The following is a 17967-nucleotide window of genomic DNA, read 5'->3' as shown; positions in this document are numbered from 1 at the left end:
GGCACAGGGAAAGACACACAGCCAAGCGTGGTAGGGGGCAGGGGTTACCTTTAATGCTGCATTTTGTGCCGAATCCCCCTTGATGCCCTGTCCCTGAGTATCCCTGCCCACCCTCCCCCCCACCGCAGGGCAGGCACAGGGCCCCCCCCCCGGGATACAAAGGAATAAATTAATTGCCCTCCCTCCCCCCCTTCCCCAATAAATAGAGTGAGTATCCTGCCCAGGGCCTCCCCTGCCTTGTGGCACGGTGGGCTGGGGCGGGGCCTGGGGCGCTACATTCATGGCTGCCCAGGCGGGCGGTGGTGGGCAGGCCTCAGCAGGAGCCGTGGGCCCCGCACAGGGGCACTGTGCTGTCCTGGCTCTGCCCCTCCATATCCATGTCAAGCAGCGTGGGCTGCATGCTGGGGGGCCCAGGGCTCTCCGGAGTGTCCGGCCTGCTGGGAGGAGAGATGCTGAGTGTCTGGCCAAAGGAGACCAGTTTCCAGGGGTCCAGGCGGGGACGGCTGGCGGCTGGCCGGGGTCGTGGGGCGAAGGTCAGGGTGGTGGGGCGGCCAGGGAACTCGGGGGGCCGACGGCGGGTGGGAAACAGGCCCTGGGGGTCGGGCAGGCGGGGGAAGTCCAGAGGATCTCGAGGGCCTGGTAAGAGAGGATCAGATGAGGTGAGTGGCGTGGGCCAGAGGGTGGTGTTTAAAAGCCAGGAGCATTTACATGAAAATTGGAATTTGACTTCTCTTGAAAAATCTGCTGATTTTGTTGGGCCCACTTTCCAGCAGGGTTTGGACCTTTACCTAGCCACCGCCCGCCCCCCCCCCCCCCCCACCAATTGCTCACTCATCTGGGTGCAACTCTGGGCACAGTCCTTTATCTTTCAGAGCCCATTTCCTTGCTGCTACTCTAGACAAAGCCCTCATCCCTCGCACCTCTCTGACACTGGGCCAGGTTCACAAAGACCCACAGAGACTCCTCAGGCATGTTGCTGTCTGTGAATGGGGATGACAGCACCTTGCTACATAGGTGAGGATTAAATAAAATGATAACAGTAATTGTAGAACAAGTAGCACAGTGCCTGGTAGGAAGCCCTTAGCTCCTATCTGTTCTAATCATCTTTGTGAGTTAGTAAACTTTATAGAACAGGGCACGGCACATGGGTGTTAGCTCTAGTAATTGTTGTTGCCATTAATGTCACCTGCCTGGCCCCTTGTAGGCATTAGAGTTTGCCACCCCTACTTCATCCTGCATCTCAATTACCCAGGGACTCACAATGCCTCACAAAGCAGTGGGGGGTCATGGGGACACAGGCCCTTCCTCCCCATGCTAAGGAGGAGGAGGATGCCTTAGCATCCAGGGGGGTCGTCGCTGGGCTGGGACATAGGTCTTTGGCGGGGGCACGGGAGATGGGCCTTTTTCTGCGCCCTGGGCGCGTGGAGCCTCACTCACCAGGGCCAGGGCCGGTGGGCTCGGGCGCCCCCCGCTGCCCCAGCGCCCCGTCTGACGGCGTCCTCCGGTGCCCGCGGCTCACAGCGTGCGCGGCCGTGACGTGGGTGGGCGTGAGTGACTGGCGGGGGTCCTTCTTGAAGCTCTCCAGCTCCAGGTCCACCAGGGGGTTGGTGCTGGGCGCGGGCGCGGGTGGGGAGGGCGGCGGGGAGGGCGCGGCCGGCGCGGCCTCGTCGCTGTCGGAGCGCAGCAGCGAACGCGTGGAGTTGCAGTCGGACACGGACGACAGCGACACGAGGGTGGCCGAGGGCGCCAGGCCCGGGCCGGGGGCCGCGTCATCGCGGCGGCTCGGGGAGCGCCCGGGTGGGCTGAGGCCCCGCGGGAAGCGGCCGCCGCGGGGGAAGAAGAGGCCATCGAGCCAGCTCCGCTGCTCCTCGCCGTTGGCCGAGCGCACCTCGGCCACGTCGGCGCCCAGGCCCACGGCGCCCAGCAGCGTGGCGCAGCCCAGCAGCGCGAGCTCGCAGCGCCGCCGGGAGCCGTGCCCGGGCCGGGCGGGCGGCGTTGGCTCCCACGGCGCCCGCGCCCCGGGGGAGGGCTGGCTGGGCAGCGGCACCGTGAGGTAGGACGGGGTGGTGTAGGGCGAGGGGGGCACGCTGCTGCCTCCGTCCGCCTCCGCGAACTCCTCTGCAACCGGGAGAGGGCCGTCACTGGACTCGACTCACTTAACTCTAGGCGCCTGGCCCCTCGGCCCGCCCCCCTCGGATCCGGAGGCAAGGGGTTGCCCCAATGAAATGACCCCTCCAACAAGAGCACCAAGGCCCACTAAGCGTGGTTCCCGACTATTTCTCCCCTCAAACCCCCTCCTCCTGGGAACGATCCCCACACCCCAGGGACCGGCTGCTCCCATTCCAGGTATGTGTCCTACCCTCCGGCCCAGTGAAATCCGGCTCCCTCCTTGCAGCCCTGGGGCATGGTCACCTCTTGGTCTTGGGTTACGGTCCCCTTTGCCAGGGAATATTCCTTCCCCCTCCCTTTTAAAGGCGCCCTCACCCTCTTACCCATCTCATTGAGGCTAGCAAAGCCTGGGGTGATGGGAGTGTGTTTGGGGGATTTGCCCAGGTTGGGGGCACTTGACGACCACTGTTTGCTTCCTTCTCCCAGGGCCTTCAGCCTGCAGGGGTCACCAAAGATGGGGGGTTATAGGCCTCCTGGCTGCCAAGGGCCTGGGGAAGAGGCACAGGGTGTGGGATGGGCTCCATGTAGCCAATACCTCTCCTCTCCTCCAGCCCGCTCCTTCTGCAGCGTGGAGCTGGGCCCCCAGGTCCGGCCCTTCTTCTTGCCCCCAACCAGTTCTTCCTTCTTTGGGGGTCCACTGTTGCGGCCCCACGTCCCACTGCCACCACTGCTGCTGCCACTGCTGCTACCTCCACCACCATCCACAGGAGTCACTGGGCCGAGAGAAGCCACTTGGTTAGTGGGTCTCAGTCTGTCCCCGCTGAGCTCCCAGCCTTACTCTCCCCCCCTTGTTCCCACCCTCCACCTGGAAGCCCAAGGGAGCTTGGGCTCTAACCCCAGTCATGACCCTTCCCTGCTCTGCATCCTTCCACAGCTCCCCACTGCTGTCAGGACGACGTCCCGGCTCCCTCAGTTTCATCACCCGTCACTTCTCACAGCCTAACCCTTCAGCCATCCATTCATTCCCAAAGGTTTACTAGCACCTGCTATGCGCCAAGCCCTGTGGCAGGTGCTGAGAAGACAGCAGTGGTCAAAGCAGACAAAAGTCCCTGCCCTGGGGACTTCCCTGGTGGTCCAGTGGCTAAGACTCCGCACTCCCACTGCAGGGGGCCCGGGTTCAATCCCTTGTCAGGGAACTAGAGCCCACATGCTGCAACTAAAGATCCCACACGGGGCAACGAAGATCCTGCATACCACAACTAAGACCTGGTGCAGCCAAATAAACAAATAAATATTAAAAAAAAAAAAAAAAAAGTCCCTGCCCTGAGGAGTTTACATTTTAGTGGGTGAAGACAGACGGTCAACAAGAGTCACACTAGGTACATCATCTGGGTAGGGGGCTAGAAGGTGATAAGCGCTGTGGGAAATATAAAGCAGGGAAGGGGTTTGGGGAGTTAGGGAAGGTCTCATGTGTGAGAAGGAGAAATCTGAGCAAAGACTTGAAGGAGGTGAGGGAGTGAGTCAAGTTGATACAAGGGAGAGGAGCCTTTTAGGCAGAGGGAACAGTAGATGCTGAGGCCCTGTGGAGTGTTCTGGAACAGACTGGTTCCCTGCAGAGTCAGTTGCTCTCTCTCCTCTGTTCCCATCACACGTTGAACGTACCCCGATACTAGTACTGACTACCACTGTTTGGTCATTATTTGTCTTTGTGTCCCCCCAGGAGAATGACCTCTGGGGCCTGGTACAAAGCAGGTGCCTAAACAGAAGTGTGTGTAGGGGGTGGTGTGTGGGGCGAGGCCAGGGGTGAATGATGGGGCAGAACAGACTGGGGAGCCGGCCGGGTATACTTCAACTCATCAGCAAACCCTGACAGCTGTACCTCTGCCATGTAGCTGACTCACCATCTCCCCTCTTCAAGGACCCCGCCCTGGCCCAGCTCCCTCGTCTCACTTGTCTCCCACCTTTACTCCTGCTCTCCTCCAATCCCTACTCCTCACGGTGGCCAGAGGGAAAAGGTTAATTTTACCACATCACTGCCTTGCTCACAGCCCTCCAGAGACACCCCTGTCTCATTTAAGATAAAATCCAGATTCCTTAGCCCGGCTCTTAAGGCCCAGTGTGATCCTCCCCTGTTGAACCCTTGACCATAAGCCTAGTGCTCTCTCTCCCGTTCATCCTACTCCAGCCAAGTTGACCTTCCCAGCTGATAAACACACCATGCTTGTTCCTGCCTCTGGGCCTTCGTCTTTGCTGTTCCCTCTGCCAGGGACACTGTTCCTTCAGATCTCTGTATGTGTCACTCCTCCTTACCATGCAGGTCCCTGCTCATACCTCGGCTTCTCTGACAGGCCTTCCTTGTGATTTAAAAACAGCAACTCTTCTGTTTTACTCCCTTCCCTGATTTCCTTTATAGCGCTTATCACTACAGGAAATTATCCTGCTCACCAGCTTGTTTACTTGTTGTCTGTTTCCCCTCATGAGAATGAGGGAGGGGACCCTGCCCACCTGGTCCCCCGATGCTGCTCTGGCTTGGTACAAGGTATGTGCTCAGAGAAGTCTGTTCACTGACTGACTGGTCAGGGCCTTGGGAGATACTCACGGCGAATGGCCCTCAGCCGGGGGATGATGCTGGGGCTCGCGGGCGGGCTGACCCCATCTGAGCCTTTCCGTTTGTCCAGGGTTGGAGAGGCCTGGACCGTGATCTTATGTTCAAAGCCTGCGAAAAGAAAGACTTCCCTAAGCACACGGTTGCATGGGTAGCCAAAGAGAAGGTCCCTTTGTAGAAGGAGAGAAGGAATGCCACCGTTTTGTATTCCTTCATGCAGTGGTTCTCAAAGTGTGTTCCCAGACCAGCAGCGTCAGCGTCAAGTGGAAACCTCTTGGAAACGCAGATTCTTGGGCCCTCCCTTAATCAGGAACTGTGGGGGTGAGGGGCAGCAATCTAACTGCGGTGTACAAGTCCCCCAGTTTCCTCTGATGCACAGTCGGGTCTGAGAGCCGCTGCCCTGAGGATCTAGGCCTGAGTGTCCAATATGGTGGTCATTAGCCACGCACGGCAAGTGGGCGCTTGAAATGTGGCTTGTGCAACTGAGGAACTGGAGAGTTCTACCTTTATTTAATTGTAAGTAATTTGAGTTTACCTTTCAAAACAGACACTCAGTTCAGTCATCGGAAACATTTAAGCATGTTTGGAACAACTTTGGTATGTGAATCTGCTTTTTCAACTGTACATTTTATGAAATCTAAATAGAGGTCAAGATTTTTTGATGAAAATTTAGAGCCAATTTAGATTTAGCCAATTTAGAGCCAATTTTTTGATGAAAATTTAGAGCCATCTCAATTTAGAGATTGAGATGCACTGTAAATATAAAATACACACTGGATTCCAAAGATTTAGTGTGAAAAAAAGAAGGTAAAATATCTCATTAACAATTTTCCTTGTACTGACTACATGTGAAACTACAACATTTTGGGTATATTTGGCTAAACAAAATATATTAAAGTTAATTTCACCTGTTTTTTTCCCCTTTTTCATATGGCTACTAGAAAATGTAAAATTACACATGTGGCTTGCATTATATTTCTGTTGGCTGGTGCTATTCTAGGCACTGCTTTAGGGCTTGTAACATCTCTTGTAACAAAGAGAGAGAAATCAGTATGATGTGCCTTCTGATGTTACCTAGGAAGCAACATTTAAAAAAAAAAAAAAAAAATCAAACCTGAACGTGAAACTGATTAAGCCCTGAGATCCAGCTATTAGGTTGAGCCATGTGAAACTTCTGTTTCTGTAGGTCAAAAATGGCTGAACATCGGCAATTTCACGTGGTTTAACCTCATACCAATTTATAGGAAATTCAGGGGACAGAGGGACATGTTAAAAGATACCAGGGGGATGCAAGCAGCAAAATCAGACTGTGGGAAATGCTACAGGATAAATGATGCAGTTCCTCGACAAATTATTGGCAAGGGGGAAAAAGAGGCAGATTAAAAGATATTAAACAAATAGCTGGGAGATAAAACTATAAGGAAAAGTAAGGAAGTGATTGCCCTAAAAGTCAAGACAGGGGTTACTCTTAGGGAGCGGCAGGGGGATGTGTTTGGACAGGGCGTGTGGAAAAGGAAGAGATAACCCCCGGGTTGGGGATGCTCTCAGTGGCCTCTCGGGGACGCTCGGGGGACGTGGGCGGATACCGGAGGGCAGGCTGATGTGGCTGCTGCCTTCTCGCAGCTTGAGCAGGCGGCTGCGCTTGAAGTTGCCCTTGCGTTTGCGGACCCTGGGCTTCTCCTGGCTCAGCTGGCACATGAGCAGGTGCAGCTCCCGCTCCACGATGTCCATCTCGCGCTCGGCCAGCTCCTGCTCGCGCCGCCGCAGCTGCTCTTCCTGGAACCGCTGCTCCTGCGCCGCCCGCAGCAGCTCCTCCTCGCGGCTACGGAGCTCCTGGAGAGGGGATGAGGGGCTTGGGGCTAGGAGCTGAGCTACTCTGCCCCTGGGGATGGCTCCAGGGCTGCGGGGTCTGGTTGGTGTCCTGCTCAGGGCTGTCCTGCTGTGGGGCAAATTGGGGGCACAATCCAACTTACACTTCACTAGCCAGGCTGGGTGCCAGGGCAGGGGACTGTGTTAGCTCAAAGAAAGGGGTGGCTTTTCTTTTTTCCTTCCTCTTTGATTTTTAATTTTTTAAGTCTTCAATTTGGAAAACATCCACAAAAGGAGAGAAAGTGCACCCCGTGTACCCATCATCCAACTTCAACAATTTTCTATACTTTGCAAACCTTTTTTCATGTATCACCTTCCTTCTCTCCTCTCTCCCCATTTTTGCTGTAGGATTTTAAAGCCAATCCCAGACCTCACGCAGTGTCACTTGTAAGTACTTCAGTGCAGGGTGCCTTTTTTTTATCAACCTTCCAACAGGAGGCTGTCTTTTCCTAATATGCAAAAAGGGCTCCCTTGGCCCTGCATGGACTCAAAGACCCCTGGGCTCAGGGGAAGGGACTCTGCCCCATCCAAGGCATCAGGACTCAGGGGTCTTGCTCCATCCCTCCCACCTTGCCTCCTGCCTTCACCTTCTCCTTGGTCCGGAGGTCATCGAACATGTGTTGAATCTCCAGCTTCCAGTCTTCCTGCAGCGAGTGGAAAGACTCCAGAGGCATCTGGAACAGGGCTGACTGTTCGATGACTTCAAGTTGCTTCAAGATGCTGCCAAAATCTGGCCGCCCGTGGGGGTCTGGGTCCCAGCATTCTGGGGTGGGGGTGGAGAGGACAGCAGTGGGAGTGGAAACGTCAGTGGCCATGCTCTGGGGTATCAGCCTGCTCAGTGGAGGCAGGACTTTAAGGGACTGTGGACAAACAGCTCCCATGGAGCCGAGGGGAAGGAATTCAAAGCCAAATTCCTGGCAATGTTTCACTTGGTGAAACTCTGGGGAGAGAAACTCAGGGACCTGTTCCCTGACTGGTGGTAGAATCAAGGATCAGGGAGGAATCCCAGGGCCAGTGAGTGCTAACAGGTTGCCCTCAGGAGCTGTGGGCCTAGCCAGAACACAGGTCTGGAGGCCATGGAGCCAACTGTGGGGGAGACTGGTCATGGTCCCATGGTTCCAGCCCCTTGTCCCTCACTCCTGGGCCCAAAGGTATGGGTGGGTGTGAAAGAGTGAGGTCTGGGCCTGAGGGCCCCTGCCACCCCTAGCTGAGCCTACCCTCTCCACGGGGCCCTGGCTCACCCTCCAGTAGGCGGGCAAAGGGCTCGGGGCATGTGGAGGGAATGGGCAGAGTCAGCTTGTTCATAGCCACACCATATGCCACGGCCAAGGCGTCGATTTCACGGTAGGGGACCTCACCCGTCAGCAGCTCCCAGAGCAGAACTCCGAAGCTGCAGGTGGGGGAGAGGGAGGGGTGATGCCACAGCCCACCCTAATCCTCACCTACACCCCAGCCCTGCCTCCAGTCCCATGGTGGGCCTCCCTCCCCCCAGCAGCCAGCCCTGGCCAATGAGGCTGCAAGACCCTGATTTGACCTCCATCGGCCTGATCTGGTGGGGTTGGTTCTCTGATGTCTCTCCTTTGCTCTGCCTCTCTTCCCTCTCTTCTGCCTGAAAACCTTCAGTGGGTTCCCCATGCCCACTGAGCAAATCTACCCTTCTTAGCCCTGATCTTGATGACCCCTGCAGCCTCGCCTCTAAACACTTTCAGCCCCGCACCACCCCCAGCTTCATCTTGCAGCCACGCTGAACAGTTGAACAAACGCTGTTCTTCCTAACCTCTGGCCTTTGCACATGCTGTTCCCTTGGTCGAGAACAACCTTTCCTTTGCCCAACAGTCCTTTAAGTCACAACTCAGATGCCCCCTCTACCAGGAAGCCTTCCTTGATTCCACAGCCTCCAAAGCTGGGTTGGAGGCCCCTTCACTATGTTTCCATAGAACCCTCTGCACTTACCTCTAAAAACAAGTAAACACTATTTAATATTTATAAAGCACTTACTCCAGGCCAGCACTGCTCGAGGCCTCACAACAGTCCTGTAAGGCAGAAGGCACTGGTATGACCCTCATTTTATCCAATGAGCAGATGCAGGCAGAGAGAGGTTAAGTTGTTTGCTTAAAGTCACACTGCTCGTAAGTGATGGAGCCACACTGAGACTTAGGTCTGTCTGATGCCCACGACAGCGTCCTTAATGGCTACATAATTCCAGAGCATGCATCACTGTGCTACAATCACCTGCGTGTCCATCTTCTCCAGTAAACTGTTCTCCTTCTGGATCCTGATCACTGTTTCATGCAGTGCCCAACACGTAGTAGGTCCCCGTGCTCCCCCGTTCCATGCATTCATTCAACATACACTTATTAAATGTCTGCTGTGTGCCAGGCATCGTTCCAGGTACTGGAATAAGATAGACACCACCCCTGCCCTCATGCAGCTGACAGCTTCCCCTCCTCTCTCAGTGACAGCACTGGTAAATTTGAGCTGGGCAAATGCTACCTGAAATAATTTTCCATCCTCCTTTGCATCTAAGTGTGCCCATATGGCAACGGTTCTGGCCAGTGGGATATAGAAGAGTCTGTAGTGTGCAACTAACTTCCAGGAAGTGTCCTTAAAGGGAAGGGGTCCCCTTTCCTCTTTTCTCCTTCCTCCTGGTTGGAATATAGACATAAAATCTGGAGCTCAAGCAGCCATGTTGGACCATGAAGTGGACTTGGGAATGGAGGCTATACAAGGTGGGGAAAAGTTAACAGTGGCTTGTAACTGGAGGGGGCCAGACCCTCCCCTCACAACCTCTGCCACGTCTCTGGAAACCTGTGGGGATGTTTTGATTGTCACAATGACTGGGGAGTGCTACTGACATTTGGTGGCTAGGAATCATGGATACTTAACATCCTGAAAGGTACAGAACAGTACCACACAAGGAAGAATTATCCTGCCCAGTGTCAGTGACACCACAGTAAAAAACCCTAACATAGGACTCAATCCCTAATGCTGGGGGTACTGTATCATGTAAAAGTCATGGGCTTTTACATGAGAGCAAAAACATTAGTCCTGTTTTTATTTTGGGTTTTCTGTTCCTTGCCACTGAAATATGGCTTCTATAAATGTTTGGGACCATAAACGAATGCCTTACGTGAAGCAAGACTAAACTTCCCCCCAAAGGGCTGCACTGCTCTCGTTGAGAATTCCTGTCTTATTTGTCTGCCCCAATACCATGACTTTGCGGCTTGGTCCATCTGGAGCCTAGCCAGGGACTGATCTGGGTTTGGCTTCCCACCGCAAGTAGAAGGTTGAGTTTCTGCTGTCACCGGGTCTCGCAGGCAATGAACAGCCTTCTCATTGGCCTCCTGCCCCAACTCCTGTCCCCTACAATCCATCAGGCGAGGGAGCCTTTGCGATGTTAAATCAGATCATGTCATTCACAAATGCCTCTAATGGCTTTCCAGTGCACTTAGAATAAACCTGGATCTGCTCCCTCACCTGCAAGGCCCTCCGGCTCTCCCCTCTCCATCATTTCCTACTACTTTCCTCCTTGCCTGCTCTGCTCCAGCCACATGTTCCTTTCTGGAACATACCATGCTCGTTCTCACCTCAGTTTCTCCTTCGTGGAAGCTGTGCCCTCTTCCTGGGAAGCCTCTTCTCCTAAACTTTGCATGATTGGCTCCTGCTTGTCGTCCAGGACTCAGCTCAAGTACCACTTCTCAGAAGAGCCTTTCCCAAAGTCATCTCCAGCCCTCAGAGTGCTTTTCAATCAACCTCCTAGCTCGTAACACTGTCTAGTACTTTTCTGGTGGATTAACTGACTACCTTTTAAAAATTATTTTTACAATTTCAACTTAAAAACAGCCTTTTTAGCTTCTGAGGTATGTATTATTCCCGTGGGCAGGAAATGGGTCTGTTTTTATATACTGCTGTATCCCTAGCTCCCAGTGCAGTTGGATGAATGAATGAATGAATGAATGGTTACCTTCAAAGGTCTCAATTTCCTGTTTGATGAGTGGGGGCGGTGTAATGGATGGTGTCTGAGGGGTCTTTGGTGCTGACCACCTATCTTTACACTTTTGGAATTTTCAAACGTAATCCAGGTCCTCCTCAGCTGCCACTTCTGCTAGCAGAGCAGCCACCTGCTTTTGTGCTTGTCTGATGCTCTGACCTTGCTGGCGGGCCCCTTTGCCAGACTCGGATCCCCGCTGCAGTGGCAGACCGTCCCTCCCACTCTGCCGTTTCCCCCTTCCTCCCTCCTCCCTTCCCAGGAGGCCTCCCCTGTCCCACCGTCAGCACCTCCAGACGTCACTGCTTTTGGAGAAGAGGGAGAGACGGATAACCTCCGGAGCCATCCAGGCGTAAGTCCCCGCAGCGCTCATTTTGGTGGTCTTGTGCCACTCACGGGCGAGGCCGAAGTCCGTGATTTTGAGCACCGTATCTGCGAGGTTGTGGTTCTCGATGGCCTCCAGAATTAGAACTGTGGGTAGGAAGAAAGGTGGGTCACCCCAGACCTGCTGGGCTGCAGACCCGTGTGTCCTGCCCCCGCCTCAGCTGGAATCGCCTACTTGTTCTCTCCCTGCCGCCTGGGGTCGCCCCCCTCTGCAGCAGCTCCTTTCCTGGCTTCGAAGACCATGAACGCTTTCCTGATGGCCTAATCCCTGCCTCAGGCTCCCATGAGGGGTTGGGGAGCTTCTCCTGAGTTCACTGGCCTCCTGACTCCAACTTGGGCTCAGGGAAGCTCTGAAATGTCGATGGCCACGGCCTTGGTTCTCCTTGGTCCAGGCCTTGAATTCCCAACCACCGCAGAAGTGGCAACTACAAACCATGAGCAGAAGGGGATGGTTTTCCTTTCCTTTTTGTCACCTGCTGTGGGTAGCTGCATTCATGGCCCCAATTCTGCTCCTTTCTGTGTCACACTCTTTGTATCTCCGCATCCTTTACTCTGGGTTGGCCGTATGACTTGCTTTGTCTGATAAAATGAGGCAGAAGTGACAGAATGCTAGTTCCAAGCCCAGGCCTCTCATGTCTGCTTGCCCTCCTGCCCTTCTGCCATCACTATGAGAACATGCCTCGGCTAGCCTGCTGGTCCAAGGAACATGAGAGATACTTGGGGCAAAGCCTCTCCAGCTGAGCCCCGCCTAAATCAGTTTACCCTCCATCAGGCCTGCAAATGTATGAGCAGTAATAAAGGACACTGAGTTTTAAGACACCAAGTTCGGGGAGGGTGGGAGGGTTGTTACACAGCATTATTATGACAAAAATCTGACTGATATATCCCCCAAGCATATTGAATGGTTCCAACTTACTTGCTGCCTAGGGTTGTTACTAACAACAATAACAACCATGGCTAGTGTTTATTAGGAGCCTATTATATGACAGGCACTGTGCTAAGTCCTTTATACAAATTAACTAGCAAGCAACCCACTTTATTGACTAGCAAACTGAGGCTCAGAGAGATGAAGTCACTCGGCCGAGATCACACAGCTAGAAAATGGTGGGGGGAGTTCCTGGGTGGCCTAGTGGTTAGGATTCCAGGCTTTCACTGTCGTGGGCTGGGTTCAATCCCGGGTTGGGGAACTGAGATTGCGCAAGGTGCACGGTGCGGCCAAAAAAAAGAGAAAATGGTGGGGCAAAGACCCAAACTAGATCTGTCATCAGAGTCCAATCTCTTAACTGCCGTGATATTCTACTACCTTCTGTCAAACAGAAGGTAGTGTACAGTATCCTGCCTGGGTTTGAATCCCAGCTCTGCCACTTATTCGTTGCATAACCTTATTTACTTTATTTTTAACACTACAATTTCTCCTCTGTTAAATGGAGATGATAATGGCATTGACCTTCTAGGGTTGTAGTAAAGGTTTATTTCCTGAAGCAATAGTAGGCCCTCTAAAAGCATCAGCTCTCTTTATTAGTGTGTGATGTTGCCATAATTGTTCCTTATTTCTCTACCTTTATCTTTGGCCATTCCTGGCTACTTCTCCAATCATCATAACAATGAGGCAATTCTACTGTCATACCCATTTGGCAGATGAAGAGACTAAGTTTTAGAGAGCTCAGACCACTGCCCAAGGTAACACTGTTGGTAATCTTGTCCCTTCTTTAAAACCCAACTCAAATGTCACCTCCTCCTGGAAGCCTCTTGAGACTCTCCAGCATGTGACTCTACCTCTCAGAAGTCCTCCCTTCTCGAGTCACCGACTTTCCTGTTTGTGGAGTGACCCTGTGACAGAGGGAACACCCCATGGTCTTACACTTTATTTCTGCATCTCCCAGGCTGGGCCTAAATCAATTCACTTAAAAAAGTATTCATCTGATTCTGTTACCCCTGCTTAAGACCCTCTAACGGCTTCTACTGCATTGAATAAAATATCCAAAGCCCTCACAGTGGCCCCCAAGGTTAATGTGATCTGGCCCGTCTACTTTTATGACCTCACCTCCTTCCACCTCTGCCTCACTCCTGCTCTTCCGACCTTTCCGGTCTCCTTGCTGTTTCTCCAACATGACAGCTTCATCCCCACCTCAGGGCCTTTGCCATGCCCGGATCTTTGTAAAGCTGGGTCCTCTGGGTTCAGGTCTCGGCTCAAATGTTGCCTTCCTGGAGCTCTGATCTAAAGAGCTCCCTCTGCCCCATCCTTAATCTGCTTTATTTCCTTCAGAGTCCTTGATACTCTCTGAAATTTTGTCATCTATTTAAATATCAACCATCTATTTTTGCTCACTAGACTATAACTTCTGTGGGGGCAGGGGGGGTCTTGCCTCGTCCACATCTGTAACCCCAGAGCCCAGGACAGCGCCTAGTACACTTAATTCTGCTTCAGAATTTTTAGTTGAACAAAACAATGAACGAATGACGTCAGATGAGGAGCTCCCCAGGGGAGGCTGAACGGGGGAAGCTGTACTGTGGAGGCCCTGTTTCCTCTGTCTCAGGCATGGAAGCCCTGGCCTAAGAGCCCCACCAACCCTTTGTCCAAGTGGCATTGGCTACAGAAAAACTTGGGGGAGTGGGAGCATGTCCTGATACCCCCCCTGCAGGCTGTGAATCAGCAGGGGCGAGGCAGGGCTGAGAAAGGACCCCAGCCTTCAAGAGGAGCGTGTTGGCAGTCCTGCCTCCATTTACCCAGCATTTCAGGAGTCACAGCATCAGCATCAATGGAGATGGGGACCATCGGTCTGTCTCGCTCAATTCTCTGGGGCTGGCGCAGGGCTTGGCGCACCCTGGGCACTTGGTAGCTATCTATCTGTTGAGTGTATGAATGCCAGGCCTGTCAGGTAAGGAAGGCTCCGTCCCTCTATCCTACGGACTTGCAGTTGGTGGTGGTGAAGCCTAGCAATGAACCTGAAACAGTGGGATGGGGTCAAACAAACTTCAAGACGTAGAACTGACAGGAGTCAGAAATAGATGAGATATGAGGGCTGAGGACAAAGAGAAAACCCTCACATATCACGTGAGGGCCGGGAACATGCTGGCCCCACTCACTACTGATCTCTCTTGCTTAGTATATGATCTGGCCCAGTAAATACCAAACGAAACAATAAATTGAACAAATAAATGCAGAAATAAGAGGGAGTGACATGAGGCAGAGGAAGGACGGGAGAGCCAGGAAGGTAGGATTTTTTTCCCTGCTGTATTCTAAGGGTCAGGACAGGGCCTAGTACACAACAGGTGCTCGGGAAATATCTGGGAAATGAATGAATATCCGGGGAATGATTGTGAGTGCTGTAAGGGCAGAAACCATGGCTGTTTTGGTCCCTGTTGGGCTTCTACTTGATAGGTGCTCAATTAATATTTGACATCATGAGAAGCTCCTTGATCTAGATGTAGGTTCTGGGGAACCTTGCCTTCCATCTGTCCCCAGACCTCATTCAACCAACCAATCCACTTTTGAAAGTCTATGACGGGCCAGACAGCTTGGATGCTTTCACATAAGCCACATCCCTTTTCCTCCTCCCTCATCTTTCCCAGTGTGTCTTGGCTAGCTGGGGCAGAGGCCTAGGAGGACACCAGGAAGTGGTTCTCAACTGAGGGCTAGGCTGCCCTCCAGAGGACATTCGGCAATGTCTGGAGACATTTTTGGTTGTCATAACTGGGGGATGGGGGGTGGAGAATGCTAATGGCATCTAGTGGGTAGAAGCCAAGGATGCTACTAAGTGACCTCCATCACACAGGACAGCCCCCTGCAATCATCCGGCCCCAAATGTCAATAGCGCTGAGACTGAGAAACCCCGACTCCAGGTCAGGTTCTATCTGTCTCTGCCTGGTGGACTCTGGCAGCGTGGCTGGACAGTAAGTGCCATGAGGGCAGGCACTGTACCTGTCCCATTTACAGCAGGGAGCACAGGGCCTGTCACAGTGTTCATTGATACATATTTATTGGGCTACTGTGACTGTAGCCTAGGAGGCAGGTATTCCTTCAACCTTTCTGGGCCTCCTTTTCCTCTCTTAATGGGGCAAGGACTGCCTCACCTGGCCCTGAAGGTATACTGCTGCCCCTTCTTGCCCCAGGCAGTGTCTTCTGGTGTCCCCATCCCGCCACCTAGGCTTGTCCTCACAAGGTTCTACAGAAGCAAGTTTTTTGGGGAGGACACCACTTACTGTTGATGGACTTGAGGTCCCGGTGGATGATGGGCACAGGGGCATCATTGTGTAGGTAGTTCATGCCCCGGGCCACCTGTACAGCCCAGTTGACCAGCACGTGAGGGGGCACCCGGCGCCCTGCCAGCACCCTGCTCAGTGCGCCCCCCCTGGCATACTCCATCACCAGGCAGAGGTGTGGGGGGCTGAGGCAGGCGCCCCTGAGGGCAATGATGTTGGGGTGCTGCAGGGCTCCAAAGAGCCGGGCCTCCTGGCGCACCTGCTCTGCTGTCACTGCCGGGTCCCGTTCAGGGTCCAGCCGGGCGGCCTTGACCGCCACCTCCTCGCCATGCCACAGGGCCCGATAGACCTTGCCAAAGCCCCCTACACCGATGATCTCCTCCAGCTGCAGCTGGTGGAAGGGGATCTCCTGGGGCAGCTGGAGGTCCGCGGGCGCGGCGGGGGTGCCGGGGGCCACGTAGTTGCTGGGGAAGACGCCCACACGGCCGCTGGGTAGCTGCCCGGTCCACCAGCCCTCGTCGCCCGATACGGCACAGTCCTGGGAAAGCACCTGGACGCGGTCGCCCCTCCGCAGGGTCAGCTCCTCGTCGCCCGCCGCCTCGTAGTCGAACACTGCGGTCCAGACGGGCCCCGCGGGGGTCATGCCCCACTCCTTGGCCGCCCCCCACTCCTCCTCCTCCATGGGGGTGGGGCCAGGGGCTGCGGGAGGCCGCTTCACACAGGCTGCCCGCGGGATGCAGAGGGCGGGCCCCGGCGGCCAGGATGGGGGGCAGTCCCTGCGGGTTCTAGGGGGCTCCTGGTGGCCATGGCTGGGGGGCCCTCCGCAGGAGCAAGAAAAAGCCTCTTTAAAACGGCAGGGTTGTCCCCTCTGATTCAGCTGTCCAGGCAGGGTGGGGTGGGGGAAGGGCGGCGGGTTCACCTCTCCCCACTAAACGTCAGGGCGCTAAGAAGGCCTGGCCGCGCGGCTGCCGAATTCCTGCCGGGGTCCGCCGGTGGGGGACGAGGGTGAGGGAAGCAGGCAGCCCCCTTCCCCGCGCCTCTCACCCCGCGCAGCTCCACCGGCGGCCCCCGGCTCCGCATCCCGGGCCACGATCGCCGGGCGGGGCGGGGCTGGCGGAGCCCCCCCAGGACGGGGTGGCGCGCCCCTCGGCCTCCTCACGCGCGGGGCGGCCGGGCGGCCCCCATCCTCAGCATCGGACTCCCGGTCGGCCCCAGCCCCTGCCCCCGCCCGCGCCGCTTCCCGGGGCCGCCGGCAGTGCCTGAGTGACGTGCTCGCTGCCGCCGCGCCGCGGTGCCGCCTGGGAGTTGTAGTCTCCGGCAGCGCGACTTCCTGGTCGGTCCCCAGTCCCCCAGCCTCCAGAGCCCGGCTGCGGGCCTCGGGCCGAAGTGAGGACTGCGCGTGGGCGAAGGAATTCTCCCGGGAAGATGAGCCTGGCCTCAGACCCTCCCTGGGACGCCGTGGGCCGGACGCCTGGAGGAGGAGAGGAGGAGAGGGCCGAGCACTCCTCACAGACCCTGCGGGGGCCGCGGCCCAAGGTGGGGTTGACGGTGACTGACGCGCTTCGCAAAGCGAAAAGTAGCAGCTGCGTGAACGGTGGTTACTGCCCGAAGCCTCTAACGCAGGCCAGGACTAGGTCCCCGCAGCTGGACTGCCCCTCGGGGCCCCGACCCGAGGTGCACGCCGGGAAGTGTAGTCCGTTCGCGAACTGGCGCTGTGGGGCAGGGCAGCCCCCCAACCGCGGGCAAGGGAGAGCTGCTTGGTGGCTCCAGCAAGCTGGGGCGTCAGGCTGATGGTGAGGCCTCTGGGGGAAGACGGGGCTGGGAGGATGTTTATAGTGTCCCTGGGGAAATCACAGCCACATCTGCTTTCCCCACCAGCCCTGGGTTCCTCTGCCTCTGCAGTCAGAACTCGAGAATCCCCGCCTTCCGTAATGGGAATTTCAGTTTTCTGGGGCTTAACGGGCATCTTATGCTGAGTGCTTTGCATACATGGTAGCATTAAATCCTCGCAAAGCCCCTAGTTTACAGATGACGCATAGAGAAATAAAGTCACTTGTCCAAGGTCACGCTATAAATGGCAAAGCAACAATCAAAGGCATATATTTCTCTCTCTCTCTCTTTGGCCGCACCGTGCGGCAGATCTTAGTTCCCCAACCAGGGATGGAACCGGTGTCCCCTGCAGTGGAAGCTCAGAGTCTTAACCACTCGACCGACAGGAAAGCCCCTCAAAAGCATATTTTAAAATTAAAAACAACCACCACCACGACAATCATGATTTTTAAAAACACTGCCTTCCCATTTAAAGAGTAAGGAAACTGAGTCCTGCAGAGGTTCGATGACTTGCTCAAGATCTGTAAGCTTGTAAGCGGCAAAATTCTGGGTCTTTTCACTTAGCCTCTCCTTAGTGGTCTGGGGGTCTGGCGGGAGGAGAGAAGAGGGGAACTTTGATGGGCTCTGGTGCCCAAACTCCAGAGAACTGCCCCACAGTATCCTGGGAAGTTGTTCCGCGCTCAGAGGGAAGTGGGTACCTGCTCTCCTGTGAGGGAAACTCTGGACCTCTCAAGAATGCTTGTTGGAAGAGAGGCCCCACTGCATTCTGAGTACAGGCGTTTCTGCTATAACCTGACACATGCTTTCCTGAAAAACCTGTAGTTCTGCAAAACAGTGCACTAAAAATGACAAGGCTTTATGGGAAAAATAGAATTAGGGACAGATTGCTCAAAACGTATGCAACTTAATAATCAGAGTGCTACAAAACCAATAACGTTTACTTATTTTATTTTTTAATATTTGTTTAGTTGCACCCGGT

General features: G+C 54.7%; 1 protein-coding gene and 1 long non-coding RNA gene across 4 annotated transcripts in view; one reads left to right on the top strand and one right to left on the bottom strand.

Moving 5' to 3' along the window:
• Positions 1 to 201: 201 nt before the first annotated feature.
• On the bottom strand, positions 202 to 16545 carry MAP3K10 (mitogen-activated protein kinase kinase kinase 10). Its single transcript, XM_068528315.1, has 10 exons — positions 15159 to 16545; positions 10862 to 11042; positions 7825 to 7973; positions 7171 to 7346; positions 6301 to 6547; positions 4709 to 4825; positions 2705 to 2882; positions 2493 to 2605; positions 1438 to 2118; positions 202 to 636 (listed from the first exon to the last, which is right to left on the bottom strand). Exons 1-10 carry the CDS (start codon positions 15838 to 15840, stop codon positions 314 to 316), a joined length of 2847 nt encoding a protein of 948 aa, XP_068384416.1. The 5' UTR covers positions 15841 to 16545; the 3' UTR covers positions 202 to 313.
• Positions 16465 to 17967, top strand: part of LOC137753245 (uncharacterized) — a 64068-nt gene continuing 62565 nt past the window's right edge. For all 3 annotated transcript variants that reach the window (XR_011071422.1, XR_011071423.1, XR_011071424.1), the window contains exon 1: positions 16465 to 16694. This is a non-coding gene — a long non-coding RNA (uncharacterized lncRNA). The remainder of the gene's footprint in view (positions 16695 to 17967) is intronic.

Source organism: Eschrichtius robustus, chromosome 19, assembly GCF_028021215.1.
Source record: "Eschrichtius robustus isolate mEscRob2 chromosome 19, mEscRob2.pri, whole genome shotgun sequence".
Classification (NCBI taxonomy): Eukaryota; Metazoa; Chordata; class Mammalia; order Artiodactyla; family Eschrichtiidae; genus Eschrichtius; species Eschrichtius robustus.
Note: the sequence above shows the minus strand (reverse complement) of the source record. Positions and strands in the feature narration are given on the sequence as shown.